The 19,165-nt window shown below is 48.1% G+C and overlaps 1 protein-coding gene across 4 annotated transcripts in view; it reads right to left on the minus strand.

Annotated features, from left to right (window-relative positions):
* Positions 1 to 4,762: 4,762 nt before the first annotated feature.
* Srgap2 (SLIT-ROBO Rho GTPase activating protein 2) overlaps positions 4,763 to 19,165 on the minus strand; it is a 250,890-nt gene continuing 236,487 nt past the window's right edge. For 2 of the 4 annotated variants that reach the window (XM_070041646.1, XM_070041645.1), the window contains exons 19-23: positions 18,957 to 19,036; positions 16,397 to 16,577; positions 14,372 to 14,518; positions 10,545 to 10,869; positions 4,763 to 8,197 (exon numbers count right to left, since the gene is read on the minus strand). In XM_070041646.1, coding sequence (XP_069897747.1) covers positions 7,814 to 8,197; positions 10,545 to 10,869; positions 14,372 to 14,518; positions 16,397 to 16,577; positions 18,957 to 19,036 — 1,117 coding nt within the window. In that variant the 3' untranslated portion in view covers positions 4,763 to 7,813. The other 2 variants (XM_070041648.1, XM_070041649.1) reach the window with 2 other exon arrangements.

The raw sequence follows: 19,165 nt of genomic DNA on the forward strand, positions 1-19,165 counted from the left end.
ACCAAGGGCACTGCCTCCTGCTCAGAAAGATTCACCTGATGATAATGTGTGCAGTGGATTCTCAAAGCAGGGCTCCACCCTGTTCCATTTGCTGATCATATGGAGGAAATTACACTTCCTGGCACCCTGGAATTGGGCAGGGGGAAAGTATGTGCTTCCCTAAGTAAGCATCTAGTTCCTGCTGCGAGACTCCCACCCCCCACGTCTCCCCTCCCCCTCCCCCCTCCTGCTCTCTGTGGCAAGGTGATTCTGTTCAAAGTGGTGGCTGGCTACTCCATGCATCTGAGACCCTAAGTGACTTTCTGGAGCAGAGCGCCCCCTGCTGGCCCATGAGATATGAACCCAATCTTGGTGAGAGAGATGAGAAATCAATCTTGCTTTAGGCCACTGTGGCTGGCAACATCACCAAATGCTACTTCTTTCCTATCATGCACCAGCATCCTTCTTTACCCAACAAGGCTGATCTTTCTTTCCCAGTCATTTTCTCACCCTCAAATGCCAACAGACACAGACAGGTGTCTAGCACTTCCTGTGAAGCCAGACTAAGTGTTCAAGACAGGAAGGAGAGCCCTAGGCAATCGCCTAGGGGCCCAGGACAGGGTGGATGCCAGGAGGTCCCCATTGCAGCACACGGCAGCAGAGAGTCAAGAAAGGCTTGCCAGAAGGTTCCTCAGTATGGCAGTGGGAATAAGGGAGTTAGGGGGAGAAGAGGGAGTGGGGAGGGGGGGCAAATGCAGAGTCCAGAAGCATGAGATGGACAGGACTTACTCAGAGCACCATACCTGGTAAGACTGGAAAGGGAGCAAAGTGGACTGGGCTGGTGACAGATCAAGCTTCACTGGACATCTTTGCTGTGGACAAAACAGATTGTCCTACCTGTGTCCCAGTGGGGCAGCAGAGCCAGCTTTTTGTCTGGAGAGTCACCTGGAGGGTGGAGGAAGTCTCTATATTAGACCCTGCTACATCTTTCTATGACTCTGAGGAGTCATAGAAATAGAAGTGGCAATCTAAAGGTAGCCCAGGGAGCAGACACAGGAAGTGAAGGCAGCTCTCAGGGAAGAACATCTCATGACTGCCTTCTACTAAGGAAGTCAGTGGTGTAGTGGAAAAGGCAGGAGCTACTAGCTGCATCACCACCAAGGTGTGCATCTTGACTCTGTGTGCATCTTGTCTCTTACTCTTGGACAGTGGCCTTGAACAAGCCACTCAGCTTTTCTCATAGGATCGATGTGAAAAATGAAAATGAAATGCTGGTAGGCTCTGAATAGATACTGTTTGAGGCATGATGGCTCATGTTTTAACTTCCCAGCTGCTTGGGAAGTTAAAACAAGAGGATTGCTTGAGCTTAGGATTCAGGGCCAAGAGGGGACCAATGATGAGAGCTCATTTCAGAAATAATAACAAAATAAATAAAATTTAGGAGTATAGGGGCTGGGAAGGTGGCTCAGTGGTAGAGTGCTTGCATAATGAAGTCCTGGGTTCGATTCCTCAGCACCACATCAGCAAAAAAAGAAAGCTGTAAGTGGCGCTGTGGCTCAAGTGGTAGAGCGCTTGCCTTGAGCTGAAGAGCTGAGGGACGGGGCCCAGGCCCAGAGTTCAGGCCCCACAACTGACAAAAAAAAAAAAAAAAGAGTATAGCTCAATACTCAATACTCTGGGTTCTGTCCCCAGCACCACCTCCACCAAAAAATAAGAGAAGAAAGATGTTGCTGGGTGCCAGTGGCTCATGCCTGTAATCCTAGCTCCTCAGGAGGCTGAGATCTGAGGATCGTCATGGTTCAAAGCCAGCCAGGGTAGGAAATTTTTTAAGGCTCTTTCTCTCAACACCAGAAAAACTGGACGCAGTGCTGTGGCTCAAAGTGGTAGAGTGCTAGCTTTGAGCAAAAGAGCTCAGGGACAATGGCCAGGCCTCAAGTTCAGCCCTATGACGAATTAGAAACAGAGAAGAAAGGTGTTCTTCTGCCCCCGTGTGCCCTGAGCCAATTTCCCCAGTGTCTTGCCTGCCCAGTGCATTAAGGCAGGAGGGGATAGGCTTAGGGCAGGAGGAGCACGTGGAGGGCTTCGGCTGTGTGCACTGGCTGTGCTCAGTCACAGGTGTGAAGCACTACGTAGCAAGGCAACGTCACATCCATTCTGCTCAGGAAACCACCTTAGCAGCGATCACATTTCCTTCTCGTGGCTTCTGTGGCACGACACCTACCTCACTGTCACTAGCTCCTTCTGTCTACTTTGCTGGCTCCTTCTCCACCCGCCTTCTCATCTGTATCTCCTTACCTCCTTCCGGGAGGTCTCAGAGTTTGCACGTCAATCATGTAATAGCTCCTGAGTTTGCTTTCAGGTAATTCTTTCCCCTAAACTCCAAGCTCAGGTATCCAAAGGTATGTTTGGTATTTTTAGTTGGATGATCCTCATCATATCAGTACTTCTGGAATATGCATTTTGGTTTCCTACACAACACACACACACACACACACACACACAAACACACACACACACACACACACACACACACACACACAGAGTCTCATTATGTTGCTAAGGCTGACCTTGAACTCATGATCTTCCTGTCTAGGCTTCCTGAATAGCTAGGATTACAGGACTGTGTTTCCATACCCAGTTCTATAAAATGGGTGTTTTTTTTTTTTTTTTTTTAAAACCAGCCCAGGCACACATTCATTCTTATTTTGCTTATCTTCCTTCCCTAACTGAACATAAAAGCTCCATGGCCTGTTTCATACTATCTGACAGTGCTTTCACAGAAAGGCTTACAGTTTCTTATTAAGTGATTCTTAGTCATGTGTTATATGCCAGGGTTAAAAAGAGTGATAACGCTTCTGAGTAAAAGTAAACTTTCTGGGGCTGGGAAGGTGGCTCAGTGGTAGAGCGCTTGCCTTGCATGCATGAGGCCCTGGGTTCGATTCCTCAGCACCACATAAGCAAAAAGAAAAAAGCCGGAAGTGGTGCTGTGGCTCAAGTGGTAGAGCGCTAGCCTTGAGCTGAAGAGCTGAGGGACAGCACCCAGGCCCAGAGTTCAGGCCCATGACCAGACGCCTCCCCCCCCCCCCCAAAAAAAAAAAAGACTTTCTGTTGGCATGGTGGTGCATGCCTGTAATCTCAGCACTCCAGTGGCTAAAGAAGGAAGATTCTGAGACCAGCCTGGACACATAACTAGACCCTGTCTCAAGAAAAAACAATTAAACTATAGGTATAAACATTAGATATCTCAAATTCATACCCTCCTGCTCTCCTTGCTTGGTTTCTGTTTAGATAATATGGGCTTGAGTGTTAACTGTTTATTGCTACTTGGTTCCATCAGGCACCCAGCAGAGTACAGGAGTAGAATGAAGAGGCCCCAAATGAAAGGGCCTTTGGACTACTCTTTCAAGGCTCCTTGGACTTTGCCCGCAGCCCAAGACCTGGCTTTATCTCAGGTATACCAGACCATCACCTACAGTGCTCTGGGACGGAGAAGCTATTCATGCCACAGGGTGTCAGACAGCCTCAACTTTGACTTATCCCAGGCCAAGGGCCAGGCAGGAGCAACTCATGGTGTAGCTGCTCCATTTACACAGAGGAGGAAGGAGGAGGAGGAGGAAAAGGAGGAGGAGCAGGAAGAGGAGGAAGGGGAGCAGGCTGGAAGGGTGTGGTAAGAAATACACCTAACAGGTATCCATGACCAGTTTATCAGGGAGATATAAGGTGTCCAGGCCAGTGCTCTGGGTAGGGTACCTGGTATTACCAGTGAATGCAAGGACTCATCAGATGTGACAGGCCGGATTCATCCCTAAGGGTGATTGACATTAGATTAAGCCCTGCCCCCTGAAATGTGTGGGCCCTAGAGGCTTTAGAATTCATTCTAACTTGGTGTGTATATGAATGTGTATGTGTGTGTTTTACTCCTTTTAATTAATTAGATGTCTGTTTTTAAAAAACCATACACACATATCTGCTCCCACCCAGGGAAGGGAAGGAATGGCCCATGGTTTAAGATGCCCACCCAGTCAGCAGCCCTTCTGTGAACTCGATGCCTCCTCTGTCCTCCCCCAGAGGACATGTTTTAGAGGCCTCAGGGCATGCTTTGGGCCTGTGGTGGCACCCGCTGGAAGAACTTACAGTAGAGACTAACTCCTTGCCTTGTGACCAGAAGTGCTGTTGTTACATGTAAGTGATTTCACCCTTGAACTTGCTCTCTGTTACAACTAACATCATAAGGAAACATTAGTTGTGACCTCCATCCCTCCCAAAGCATGCTGGTCTACCCTGTGCCAGATGGAGGGGTCAGCTGAGGGTAGAATGACTCAGGGCCCTGGTTGTGGGAGAACCTTTGGCCACCATTAGTCACAGCTGGCAAAGTTTCCAATCAACTTCTTAAGCCTCGTTCCTCCAAGTGGGGAAATCTGACTAGAGACAGAAGGCAAATGGTCCTGACTTAACACAGGGAAGGTGGATTCCGTGAAGGAAGTGGTTCTCATGGCAACAGACTGGCCAATGGCGTGCTAGATGGCTTTCTACAAAACCTCTTAGGATCCACACATGGGCTAAATAGAAACGCTGAACGGGGGGTGGGGTGATCCACATTCTAAATGCAGCTCTGCTGTGCCTTGGTGGGGGAGGGAGAAAATGGCCAGCTCCAGATCATCTAATTCCTCCTTCTGTTTCCAGGCAGGGCTCTGTGAAGCCTGGATGCATCACAATTCTTTCTGGCTTCCTAAATTTCAGGAGACTTCCCAGTGTGGTGAAGGGATAGGAGCTGAGGCCTGGAAACCTAAAAATGTGTTTTATTTTGAAGTTGTGCTTTGGATTTTCCCCAATCCAACATCTGTGGAGTAACAGTCTTAGGTTCAAAGCATCTCCAAGCATACATACAATATCCCAGGTAGCAACACTATTTTGAAAGAATATACCATTATACACAAACGTGACATACGACGTCAGACGCCACAACATTGCAATTCCCTGGAAGATCGAATTCTCTTCTGAACTGAAGTCCACGTACACCAGCCCTTCCAGTGGTGTGCTCGTCCTGGTGCTGGCATCGTTGCTCATCTCTTTGGGGGGAAACCAGGGTGCCCTGAGGAGGTTGGCTGAGACCAGTGTTTCCAGTTTACAGACTGCTGGCGGCAAACGCGTCCATTTTCTAAGTAAGTTGGGATGCTGGCAGCCCCACTCGGCCGCTCTTCCCCAAAGACAGACCCTTCCCAGTCCACACGGGGAAAAGGATCCAGGTCACAAGGGGCAGAGCAGGGCTCTTGGAAGCATCATGCTGGTTTGGGCAAGCGTATCTGAGGAAGGCCGGTCTCCTTAGGCCAAGGGTGGCCAGCTCCTTTTGGCTTTTGGGTGTAAAATCACAGTGTGCAACCTCAATTCCAGTTAGCTGCAGTGAGCTCTGCCGAGGATGACTCTCCTCTGGTTTGTTCCTAGTCCTCTCGACAGGGCTGTCTTGCAGCCATCAGGAGCACCAGAGATGAGGAAGACAGCTTGGCTCCCAGAGCTGGGTAGGAGGTGACCAGGTACACACCGTCCAGTTCATGATGCAAATCAGCAGATGGACACTGACCAAGGGGATGGCAAACACAAGTCATGTACAGGTTGAAAGAGAAATAAGGCAAGAGCAAAAGAACAGGCCCACAGCATTGCTATCAAGAAAGCTTTGCTTTTACTTTCTTAGAGGGGAGTATCCTGAAGAGAGGAATAGAGGAGGTATGGCAATTCTGATCATTAGATTAAAAGAAATATAAGGTAGCATGTGGGAATTTCATTCAAGAGCTAGATCCTTAGGCTCAAGGTGTGGGGGGGTGTCTAAAAGCCCCCTCGTGGCTCAGGACCTAGGGAAGCCCAGGCCAAGACAAGATCAGGCCACTAAACAGAACAAAGACTAAGGAGGACCATGGGCTGCCTGTTGCAGGCTGACTCAATTTAATGAAGGAGTACTAAGGTTTTCTTGGTGTTGAGGTGATCTCCTTATTGGGGACTCCCCTTCTTGCCACACACTATCACACAGCTCTGTTGCTTTCCATAGATCCAATTTCACACATTGGTCCAAGAAAGGATCCATACTTAGGAATTTCCAACCTGAATGGCAACCCACCATCTCTCCTGAACTACAGAAATGAATAAGGCTAAAAGTGCAAAAGGAGGAGTGAGTGTGAGCTTTAGGTAGCTGTTTACAACCCATGAGACTGGGAGGTGGATGACCGCCCCGGGCCTGGGCAACCCAATGGAGGGGAGCTGGGATCGTGTGCTCAGGTTTGGAGACTGGATAGGAGCTCAGAAAGTAACATTTCTTCATCTTGTAGAGGAACCAGAAAAAAGGCTATGGGAAAGCCAAAAAAAAAAAAACAAAAAACAAAAACATAGTAGCTAATAATGTTTTTTTCGTTTAGATTCTGACTTTAGAACCTCTGGGGTCAAAGTTCCCTAAGTTGACTGCGTTTGGATAAAGCAAAACTACTCTTGAGAGGCAATGTCTCTCTTTAGCTAGGGTTCATCAAACTCCTGTTGGTCCCTGGAGAGACTGTGTGTGTGTGTGTGTGTGTGTGTGTGTGTGTGTGTGTGTGTGTGTGTGTGTGTGTGTGTGTGTGTGTGTGTGTGTGTGTGTGTGTGTGTGTGTGTGTGTGTGTGTGTAGACTGTGTGTGTGTGTGTGTGTGTGTGTGTATGTGTGTGTGTTTGTATATATATATCCAACCGATGGGTGAATTTAAAATAAGTTTTCCATTGGGAACAATTTTGGATTAGCAAAGCTGAGTTTAATTTTTAATAGTTAATTTTGTTTTAAGTTTCCTCCCCTACCTCCCCCGCCTCCGCCTAAAAAAGGATGGGAGGAAGTAGGACCCATCATCTTACCTTTTTTTTTTTTTCAAACCTGCCATAAACACAATAAAACTTTCTTAAGACTCTTTACTCTAAAAGGAACCAGCTATAAAGCTGTATTATACAGGAAAATGTCTTCAATGGAAAATAGTCCATCAGAGACAAAGAGAGGAACCCGGGAAATGTCTATACATTCAGAAAAAACTTTAAAAGCTCCTTTATAAGATTGGGGTGTACTTCTACAGGATGGAGCAGAGGAAAGGAAACACCAGTGACTGACTCACAGCAATAGAGAAAACAGAGAGAAGAGCCCCACCCCCCACCCCACATCACAGGATTGTTGCATCCTGCCACATTTCATATGATGAAGAGATTTCAGAAGCTAGGTTCTCTGGCCCAGTCAGAACACTTTGTAACGGAAACAGAGACCCCTGGTGGCTCTTTGTAAAAAGCCACAATAACTTACAAAGAGACTGGTCTATGACCAGGAGAGGGTATACATGCCAGACTAGAAAGGTGTGTTTGTGTGTGTGTTTAAAACGAAGAATGGACTATATATGATCTCTATAACCAGTACTCAAAACAAGACGCCACTGAGAACCAGGTGGCAGCAGCCAGCCATCTGGTCAAGGTACCCCCATGGTCTGAGGTGGCTGTGAGACTCGAGCCCACCTCTCAAGACTTGCCTTGCCAGATTTCACAGTGACCTGATAATGAAAACTATCTCTGACTAACCTAAGCATGAACGGTATGTACTGCAGCTGGCTGCGTTACAACGACTGGGGGGAAGCAGAGGGCCATGGGAAGGGAAGGGAAAGGAGAGGAAGGGAAAGGTGGTACCAAGGGCTTCATTCTCAAGTTCTGGGTGATGGGGAGGCTAATTCCTGCAAGGGCAACTTAGAGTCTAACTTTCCACTGAAGTCCTCAACCTAGTTAAACAGGAAGATTTTAATAACAGTCAGTCCCTACAATCCCCTTGTCTAGAACAATTAAATTACACCCTCAGACAGTACAGGACTTGTCAGTGGACTGTGGGGAAGCAGAGGAATTGACACCAGGGCTAGTGGCATTTGTTTTGGGGAAGACAGTGGGCTTAGGCCGTGTGGCTGGTGGTTTGACTGGGGCAGCCATCTTAACAGACTTGACAGGCCGGAAGGCGCAGGCTATGTCCCCAGCAGTACTGGCACTGCGCTGGAAAGCGGGCTCGGGGTCCTTGAGGAGCTGGGTGTGCAGAGGGCTGGAGGGCTCCGATGTGGGGGCTACCACCGGGGAGGTTTTGAGGGGCTCCAAGGTGTCCAGAACCACATCAGGAGTGTGCTTGACACTGCTCTGCCGTTCTAACTCCCGCAGCTCGTTCAGGGCAGAGTTCATTGTTGCTTCAATATCCTGCAAAACAGGAAAAGGAGGAGTGAGGCAAACGGAGGCAGAGTCCCCAAGGATCCAATTTCAACAGGACTGGCTAAGCCATGGAGAACCAATGAGAAAATGTCCAGATTATTTTACTTGGCCAAAGTCCTTGAATGTATGAATGTGCAGAATGTGGGCAGAGGAAGGATGAGGAACTTTTTTTTTTTTTAAATCATACCCCTGGCTCCCTCCTTTAGAAAGAGGTGCTTTTAACTAGTGTCCTTGGGTTTTAGAAAGTATTGTATCCACTGGGGGAGAGGCGAGGTGGATGAACTAGGCACTGGGTCATGGATACATGGAGATTCATTATCCAATTTTCTCTACTTTTGTATATGTTTCAAAGTGTATGTACAAATTTTTGTTTTACTTTTTTTTTTGTTTGGATGCAGCCCCTAGAGTTGAACTCAGGGCCCAGGTGCTGTCCCTGAGCTCTTTTGCTCAAGGTTAGTGCTTGAGCCACAGCTCTACTTCCAGCTTTTAAGGGCTTAATTAGACAGACTTTCTTGCTTGGGCTGGTTTTGAACTGTGATCCTCAGATCTCAGCCTCCTGAGTAGCTAGGATTACAGGTGTGTGCCACGGGCATCAGGCTTGCTTTGTTGTCATTACCATGTAGCCCAGAGAGGCCTTAAACTTGCGATCCTCCTCTACTTGAGATTCCACCTCCCAGGTGCTGTGATTATAGGTATGCCTCACTACACTCAGCACAAACAATAAAAAAAATACAGAGATATATGAAGTATGATCTTTATTTTCTTGAACTGAAAGGTCAAATAAGGTGATACCCCTTCCCACCTCTGCCACCCTCCCGGCCCCAGGAAAGTGTCCAGACTGCAACCATTTCCATCTACCCACCACCATGAGAGGCCAGAAGGGGGAGCCAAAGCCCATGTAGGTGAATCACCTGCAAATCAGTGAACAGACCTTAGCAAAGAACAGCTCTAGCCCAGGGGCTCAAGGCAAAAATCAAAGACCCTGTGAATGAATGCAAGCCAGCTACCTCCTAGGGAGAGCTCCAGCTCCACCACCCTCTGTATACACTCTGTCTGACACCCAAACCAACATAGGACTCCTCACTGGAACCAAACTCACACTTATGTTCCAAGCAACTGCACTGCACTCCATCCAGGATCCTCTGCCCCCAGAGATTTATGCTTCTTCCTCATAGTGACTCACTTTCACTCATCCCTATGGCATTCTCAAAACTGATTTTATTGACAGATTGATTGATTTGTGGTCTACAGATCAAACTCAAAACCTTGCTCTTGTAAGGCAAGTGTTTCTACCACTGAACTACATCCCCAGCTCACAAACCTCAGGAAGAACTCCACTTCCCTGTCCAATCCCACTCTGTAACCAGAGTCTGTCCATCTGTGAACCTTTCCTGACATCCTAGAGAGCCAGACAAAGGGTCAATCAGGAAGGATTCCCATGGTGCATGGCAGACTATTGTCAGGAAGTTAAACAGAGGCACAGAATAGAAGGCTTAGCAAAGCAAGACATCGCAGGACCACTACTGGGATGTCAGGTTCATCTCCTTAAGCAGAGCACCAATGAAGCCGGGAAAGATCATGCCAAGCCTCTGGGGCGAGGACAATGGCTCCTACCTGGTCTAATGAAAAGTATAAAGTTGAGAGAGACGTCTGAGAGAACTGCTCGAAGTGGCCCGGGTAGTTGGATTTTTAGAGGTGGGGTTGGATCTCTATTATTTCATGGAGAACAGAGAGTCATCAGTGTGGTGCAGACAAGAAGGAAGACCCTGTAACCTGGGATCTTATCTCTACTGTATCTGGAGCCTCAGGCTGGGAAAACCTTCTAGTATCTGAGCTCTTAGCAATAGGAACAGTTCTGGGCCTTGACCAGAAGTAGATTTTGGATATATTTTCTGCCCACTAGGCATGGGAGATGAGCTTTAAGACAGGAAAGGACAGAGATGGGCAGAGCAGTACACAAATGTGACTTGCACTGTATCTGAGCCTCAACCTTTTGGGGCAGCTTCATTAAAGCCTACCAGGGTCTTAAGACCTGAAACTTGGGTTGAATGGACTGTCAACAAATACTCTCACTACTGGCTTTCAAAGTTAGCAGCCTTGCAAATGGGTAGCATATGAACAAGAAGCAATAATTGATTGGCTATCTTAATTTTTGCTGGGAAGAGGTGGAGAGATGGACAGCTGGGTGAGTCACCCACCAGTTCCTGAATCCAGCACAGAATGCACACACGTTGTACTGTTTCAAGTCGTGCCATGATTAACAGGGGCTTCTTCACAGGGTGGAGGTGACACATGGAGACTGATATGTGCTGCTTGTACAGGGTCCCTCAGTTACCTGTGCAATGACCTCAGGGTCCATGGGCCGATGGTTATTGAAGCTTTTTGACCTCCCTGCGGTGGCAGTCTTCCGGATCTGTGGACTGTCCAGCCGGTTCTTTAGGGATGAATGGCGGCTGATAGAGTTAAGGCTCCCATGCCCGCTGATGGAACACTTATCTGGCCCTTCCTTGGGGAGACTCTGGCTCATGATGGGCTGGGAGGATGGGCGGCAGCTGGGCCCCACCCCCGGGGAGGAGGAGTCAGTCAGGGAACTGCTCAGCCCGTGGCTGTCACTCCGAAAGGTTTTCCGGATGCTCCCAGATTCTGGACGTTTCCTTTGCCTTCAATCACAAACAGAAAGGGCAGAGTGATCAGGAAGCTCTGGCCCCCAGAGAGCCAGGATGGTGAGAGAAGGGCAGACACTAGTACGTGGGACTCCTGAAAGGAGAGGCACGCACAGTGCCTTCTGAGTCTGTTCCCTTGCCTCCCCCAACGTGGGCAAAGGAGAAATGGATACTTACTTGGTGGCCGTAGGCTTCAAGTCTCACCAAAGGGCTGTCAGAAAAAATGTCTGATCAAGGGAAAACTTCTAAAGGGAGAAAGGTTCATGGCAAGACCCACTCCGTTACCTGCTTTGAACAGAAACCCAAGGCTCCAGGTAGCAAGAGTTTCACCATCACCAACAGGGGTTGAGGCGGGGGGAAGAAGAGAAGAATGAACTCTTCCAAATTTTAGCTTGTCTCTTGGTCCAACTACAGCAAGACTCTTTAAGTATTTGGGGTTCTGGCAACATGTGCTGTTGCCTCTTCGGCAGACTTGAAACAGATTTCTCAAGAGGCTACAATGCTGCAGGGGGAGTGCGATGTGTACATGTTCTTAGAGTAGAAGGACATCTATACACCTCCTATGTCACCCAGTACTGGGCTGAATCCTGGCTTTGACCCAATTTGTTCCACACCATTTAAGGCTCTCAAATGAAATAGCTTGGCAGACTCCGAGTCATATGGGTGTTGCCTGCTGCTGAGTAATTTCATTTTCTCCTGGAATCAGATTTTTAAAGCAGCTGGGAAGTTCTGATCCTGAATCTACTAACGGAGACGGAAAGTTGAGGATGGAAGGAGGGAAGGGGAGGACTCTGCAGATAAGGGGGTTGGGTCATTTATGAGAAAGGGTCAATGTGCTGAGCCAGTCCTGATCCTGTTCATTGCTAAGGCCTTCCTCATCCTTAAAGACCTAAGGCTTAGCTCACAGAAGCTAGTCTATGAATCTGTTCATCCAGTGGTTCTGTCCTTGCAAGGCTACCATCCTCAGGTGGAAAAGGGAAGGCCCTGGAAGGCCGTGTTGCAATGAACCCTCCTCTGTAGTCTACCAGATACCAGTAGCTCCTGACAGAATGGATCCTCCCTCCCGTGTTCCTCTGGAGTGTCTAAATACAGCTTCTAAGCTCCCTCCCCCATGGTCTCTACCTTGCTGAGCTGAGAGCGTTGAGGCCCAGGACGATGTCTTATTCCGCCAAGTAACCAGCATGGTACAACACAGATGCTTCATACATGTGTGGAATTAAATGGAAATGCCACGCCTTAAGAGCCCTTAGCTGATTTCCTTTTTCCACTTGAGGATGGCTGACTCACAAATCTAGAAGTGCTGAGAAGGCAGATTTCAGAGTGGCTGCATCATGCCATGCCCCAGGATACCTTTTTCCCTAAGACGGGCAAGACAGCGTTCTAGGTTCCTGGGAGCTCAGTGTGGAGGAAGGGGAGGGATCTGGATGTAGCCTAGGTATCAAGAGCTACCACAGCACTCTGTAATAGAATAAGGGCATCCAGCTCAGCCGTGGGGACTCAGGAAGGCTTCACTTAAAGAAGTAATGTCTGGACTGAGTTCAAAGGGACAGAAGGAGTTGACCCAGTGAGTGGAGTCTGCAGGTGTGGAAATCCAGGGAAGAGAGAATCCAGGACACCCAGGAAACTGAAGGAGGTTGGGAGGAGCACTGTGAAGGGGCTGAAAAACACTCACTCCTAAGGACAGGTGCACTGAGAGCTATTGCTCCCCAATGGAACAGCTAGCTAGTGTCTTGGGCAGGTGTAGGGTGATGATGATATGATGATATGGTAAGCGATTTGTCCTCTCCAAACTTCATCATGACAACCCTGACAACTATCAGGCAAGAAGACCAAGGGAATTACCTTGCTTTTCTACCGATGTTCAACTTTTGACTGTTCTGGCTGTCACTCTCTGCGATTCTTCTGTACAAATGCCATCCAATATCTGATGCCTTCAAATTATGTACCTAGAGCTGGGGTGTGGCTCAATGAGAGCCTAGCATGTTCAGGACCCTAGGCTCCATCGTTAGCACTGTAATAAATAACCTAACTGAATATCTAATTCTTCCCTGGAAGCCAGACTTGGTTTCCAGCTAAATAATAGGTTTATGATCTTATGATTATAGCTTTATAATTAACAAAGACTTGTAAATAGGAAAAAAATAAGAATCAGCCTACAGTTACTTTTTCACAAGCATGCCTTCCCATCAGGGGAGTATAAAATCCTCCTTTTTTTTTTTTTACTGGTCTGAATTAAAATTGTAACTATACTGAATAAGTGAGCTGAATAAACTACTTTATGAACTTGGGGGTGAAAGAGATGGAAAAGAGCCACGTGTCCCAAACACTCCCCCGGCTACCGTCTGGTTGGAACAAAGCCAAGAGATCTGGCAATCCAGTATAGTTTAAAAACAACAAGCATCTTTTATTCTCCTTTCCAGTCTCAGTGTCCAGAGGCTATGGTTAACAGGTTTTCAAAGTGCAAATCATTTCATTCCTCCAAAGCCGGAGGGGAATAAAAACTGTACATCATCTCCAATCCATATTCATCAGGAGCACCCTGGGGCTTGTCATCCTGCTGGCACTGGGCCAAGGTTCGGGGTCTGGCGGAAAGAGGTCTGTAGGCTTTGGGACTTGGTGTCTGGCCCCCTTGAGATGAGATTAGTTCTCCGATAGCCTGAATGCCTCTATGGGAGGCAGCAGCACACTGGTGGATGGGTGAAGTGTCCCTCTAGACAGCCAGCTGGGTGTGGGTGAAGTTAGGACCCTGGGATGTTGCTAACAGCCACAATGAAAGCTGGGTAGAGGGAAGAGCCTGCTGGGCAGCATAGGGATGCTAGGGCAGGATGATACACAGGGCTAAAGCAACAAGGGAAATGGAAAATTGACTCTCTTGGTGTGAAAGGGGGAGAAGAAACAGTGCTGGGGTCACAGGACGAATCAGGAGCTGGGGACAAAGCTTTCCTGGGGTGTTTCAGTGCTCTCCTCTCCTCCACAGCAATGAATGCAGGGCGGGCGTGGGCGAGGGTGGGGAACAGACATGTGACAGCTAAATAAGCCCACCTGGCAAAACAGTAGCCTGATGGAAGACACACAAGACTTTGAATCTTCAGACAGACAAAAGTCAAGGAAGACACCAAAGGCTATTATTTGACTAAGAAGTGGGAAAGAGAAGGCACCTCTAAGAAACAGTACAACACCAAGTTGCATACAGTGGCCAAAGCTTTGGCCAAGGTTTAAGCCATAAGACCGGGGAAGATCTGGGCTGAGATGCTGCAGGAACACACAGAGCAACGCCCTGCCACAGCCTGACAGCAGCTAGTGCGAGACTCGGTCCTGTCCCAAGGTTTCTGGAAGCCTCCTCAGCCCTGTTGCCTTGCAGCAGCAACAAACACATGCAGACGTTAGGCTGGAGGGCTGGAGCCCTGAGAGCGGCACGGGAGTGGAGGGGTTAGGCCAGGGAGTGAGGCTGGGTGGTGCGACTTGTTCAAGGGAGCAGAAAATGAAAAGCAGAGCTTACTTGTTGATGTTTGCAAGATAAATATCGGCTACATGACCCCCACTGGGACAGCTGGCCCCCGCTCTGGCTGTCACCTTTTCTTCAGGTGGCTCAGAAATGACCTCAATCTCAGACTTGGGGCTGGACCTCTCCACGACACCGTCCTCGCTGGGGGAGACGGGGCAGGCAGGCAGGCAGGCAGGCAGGGAGGAGGGAAAACAACAACAACACAAAAAGCAGCGTTAAGTCAGCAAGATGGCCCCCCGGACACATACATACATACACATATGCGCGCGCGCACACACACACACACACAGGCACACACACGTACACACGTACACACACGTGCATGACTGCACATGGCTTGCAGACAGCAGCAACTCCTGGCAGAGCTAACCCCATGGGCAGAGGTGAGAGAAGCTCAGGGCTTTAGGAGGTGGTTTAAATTAAAATAAATAATCTGCTGAGTTCTATGGGCTTCTCAGCTCCTCAGGAAAGATGAGCTAGGGGACACCTGGCTTCAAGGCATTTGCTGTTTTCCTGGGGTGGGTGGCCATGTGGGGGCCACCTCCCAGAGAAGGAAGTGAAGTCCAGGTTGTGCATTATCTGCTGAGGTCCTGAGCACTGCTGGGGAAGGAGAGAAGCTCTGTGGTGACTCTGGAGATGCCGGCGTTGAGGCAGGACATGGCCACTGGGCCACAGTCTGTCGTAGCACGTCTAGCCTCGCTTAGAATGTCCAAGCCAGTCCCAGGTGTCTCCACTGCTCTCCTGGCCCCTCTGGCTACTGATGACAAAGAAAGCCCCTTCTCCCCCACAATTCATCTTCTCTGGATCCTGCAGTGAAGTCTTAATGCTAAATTTGGGAGGGTCCTGTCCGTGCACAGATGGCCACCGGGTTTGCGCCGTGATCAACACAGGGAGAACTTCCCCGCAGAACATGCCAGGGAGAGGCTGGGAGGGTGCAGACTCATTCAGGATATCAACCTTTAAAAAATAATATTAAGGGAAGGACTAAAAACAGTGACAGTATCTTCTCTGTGGGGCACGAATGGGGTAGAAGCAAGATAAGGTCCAGGGAGGCAGCCTGGGTGGGCTACAGGAAGGAGCTCCCACTTCCTGCCTGGGAGATACTTGTTCCACAGGTGGGAACTAACCACCAGCCCATCCAACAAGATCTCTCTGGGATCTGTTCAGGATCCCTTTGTTCTCTGACATCCTTTTCCTGCCTCTTCCTATCTTCTGCTTCTAGAAAGCTGCTTATAACACATTTCTCTTGCACAGTAATTTTTTGTCATTTTTCATCTACAGGGTGAAAAGTGTCATCAGAAGCCTAGCAAGTCGGAGTCTTTTTTTTTTTTTTTTTTAAAGGAGAGGAAGTGGAGGTGTCTCATATGGTAGAGCCCAGCACTTCAGAGGTGGAATAAAGGAGGAGGGAAGTTTGAGGCCAGTTTGGGCTATGTAATTGAGAGCTTCTCTCAAAATAACCAAAAGCCAGATGCTGATATCTCCCACCTAGCTACTAAGGAGGCTGAGATCTGAGCCAGCCTGGGTAGGAAAGTCTGTGAGACTCACTTCTCCAATTAACCACCAAAAAGCCAGAAGTGAAGGTGGAACTCAAACAGTAGAGCACTAGCCTTGAACAAAATAAAAGCTCAGGGACAGCACCCAAGCCCTGAGTTCCAGACCCAGGACTGGCATATTCTCTCCCCCCAACCTCAAAAAAAAAAAAAGGAAAAGGAACCAAAAATGTTATTCCAACTCCATCTTTCCAAAAAGAAAATATATGCATCAGATATATCTTCAGATATACACATAGATGAGCTAATTGTTTCTAAAGCTTTAGGAGTAGATTTAAAGAAGGAAGAGAAAGTGGGGAGATCTAAAACAAGTTCTCCACTGAGTTTGAGGCAGAGCCTCTTCCTAGAGACTATGAACCCCAGGACTACATTAGCACCCTCTAGGGATTAGTCTCCCTCATTAGCTCTGGAATCTAGCTCCCACGGCAAGATAAGGGACCACCCTCAGAGGTGCTAGGACCCTACATACGTGTCTTGGACCACGATGTACTGATGGGGGATGAGTCCATCGATGCCGTTGTGCCGGCCTTCCCACCAGTCATCAGAAGCCCGCTGGTAAAGCAGCAGAGATGCCCCCTTCTTGAATGACAGCTCTCGGGCTGTCCGGCCCACGTAGTCAAACTTGGCAATGGCCTCAATGGGTTCACACTCTGGGAGGAGTAGAAAAGAAAGAAACACATGTAGTTGGGACCTACAGACTCAGGAAGTTTGAATAGAAAGAAAAGCCCAATTAGCTGGACTTAGAGTGGGGAGGATAACCTTGGATAGAAATGCAGTGTGGGTGGTCTACAAAGCAGATGATTCTCATACAGCCAGCCATCCTCCCTCTCACACAGCCTTTGTCCTTCCTGTCCTGCCACCTGGAATCCTTTCACTCTGCCCAAGGAAGCATGGAGACACTGCTTTCTCAGGCGACTTCTTTGCAGCTCTTTACACTGTGACTCTTCCTATCAGCAAACTTGTCATTATTTCTTTTCTGTTAAATAATAGCTCTGCAAGCTGTAGAACATTTATCAGTAGAAGATTAATTTTTTTTTGTTTTTTGTTTTTGGTGCTGGGTCTTGAACTCAAGCCTTGGGCACTGTCCCTGAGCTTCTTCGGCTCAAGGTTAGCTACTCTACCACTTGAGCCACAGTGTCACTTCCTAGAAAATGAATTTTTGTTCTCTGTAAAACAGAAAATAATTTTCCAAAGAACAGAATATGGAAATATAGTTTGTGGCTTGGAGGTAGCTTAGTGGTAGAGTGCTTGCCTAGAATGCATGAAGCCTTGGGTTTGATTCCTCAGTACCATATAAACAGAAGAAGTCAAAAGTAGTGCTGTGGCTCAAGTGGTAGAGTGCTAGCCTTGAGCAAAAAGAAGCTCAGGGACAGTGCCCAGGCCCTGAGGTCAAGCCCTAGAACTGGCGGAAAAAAAAAAGAAATAAAAAAAGAAATATAGTTTGTGACTAACAGCCTATGGCAAAGTACATTATGAATAATCTAAAAATGGAAAGGGGTTTCTGAGCGCAATATTTTGACCAGGGTGAGCTAGCCTTTGTTACAGAGTAGTTATGAGAAGTCAATGAATTACAGTTTGTTAAAGCATTTACAATAGTGCCCAGAATCGTGTTATGTTTGTCATTGTTATCAATATCTATCTGTTCTAGGCTTCAGGCAGAGATTAGAGGGAAGAAAGGCTCCCAGAAACCTAGAACCTTAAAGTCAGTTATGATGTAACACTGACAATGTCTGCCTAAAAAACAAGATCATGTCTAGAGAACTCTGGCTGGTAAATCTGCACCTAAATGGTCTGACTGGACCAGAAATTTCACTAGAAGAGCAAGCCAGAGAAGGCCCATCTAAAAGTCCCTGTCTCAGTTCTCTACAGTCTCAAATACATTACTTGACCTTCTTGACCTTCGCATCTCTAACTCAAAACTGAATTCCCTCATTCATCTAACCCTGTCTCATAAAGCAGTCGATGAAGTGATTGTACTGATCCTTCTTTTATTTTTGGTCCAGTCGTGGGCCTGAACTCTGGGCCTGGGCCCTGTCCCTCAGCTCTTCAGCTCAAGGCTAGCGCTCTACCACTTGAGCCACAGCACCACTTCCAGCTTTTTTTTCTGCTTATGTGGTGCTGAGGAATTGAACCCAGGGCCTAATGCATGCAAGGCAAGCGCTCTACCACTGAGCCACCTTCCCAGCCCTGTACTGATCCTTCTTACATCAAGATCTGTGTAGAAGCAGTGCTAATTCCCCCCCACCTCCACCCCCTTTCCTTTAAAAGCTGGCCTGGAGTTGCAGAATTCTCCACAAGGCAAGGAACATGCAAAGCTCTATAGACTGTGCCATTCCATTCTTGTGCCCACAAATTCAGAGGCTGCTTGTTAAGTGATGAGACTCCCAGAGCTTAAGTGATTCTGAAATGGAGGTGTGGAATGGCTGGAAGCAAGGGAAAACGTGTTGGCTGGACAGATCCTAATAAATCATGGACTCTGCAGAGGGGCCGGAGGATGACAGCTGAGCATTCCACCCCTGGATGCACAGCCACCAGACTGCTCCACTCATACATGTCTTTTGAAAGGGTCAATTTTTCCAGTGGGAAGGCATGCAAGCGTGTGCTTTCCCTTCTCATCCCCACACCCCTCAGGTTTGCTTCTGTTGGGTTCTTGGCACCCAGCTTCTCTATTCCCCCAGCTTGCAGTTTTTCCAATGAGCTTTCCTTTGCTCTGGCCTCCAGCTACCTGGCAGGAGTCAGCTGTGATAAAGGGCCCATATCCTTCCTGTTGAACTCAGCTCACAAGAGGCTGAAGAGGTGAGGTAAAGGGTGAAGGGCTATCACAGCTGGAGCTCTTCACCTAGGGGATAAACCTACAGACTAATCTATCAGAGGATGTCCCTCCAAGGAATGGAGAAATGAGAGATGGAGAGTTCCCTGCCTGCCCTCATGGACCTGAAGACAGCAGAGTTCATTAGGTGCACAGGACACATAACCACCTCCTTCTGCTTTATCCAGCACCCCAGTGACCTGGAAGCAGAGCTGCCTACCATCATCACTAGTGTGGTGCTCTGTGGTCACATCCTGGGTGGAGTCTTCAGCCGAGGTAGTTTCTCCATGAGGGCTGTCACTACAACAGAACCAAGAACAACCAGGATATCAATGTTTGCTCACACAATTCTGCTCTCCCCGTTTATCGAGCTCCTTGGAACAAGGGCATCAAATCACTTCTAAGCTCACTATGCCAACAAATGCTTAT

The sequence above is a fragment of the Dipodomys merriami genome, unplaced genomic scaffold (genome assembly GCF_024711535.1).
Source record: "Dipodomys merriami isolate MVZ:Mamm:240054 unplaced genomic scaffold, mDipMer1.0.p SCAF_31, whole genome shotgun sequence".
Classification (NCBI taxonomy): domain Eukaryota; kingdom Metazoa; phylum Chordata; class Mammalia; order Rodentia; family Heteromyidae; genus Dipodomys; species Dipodomys merriami.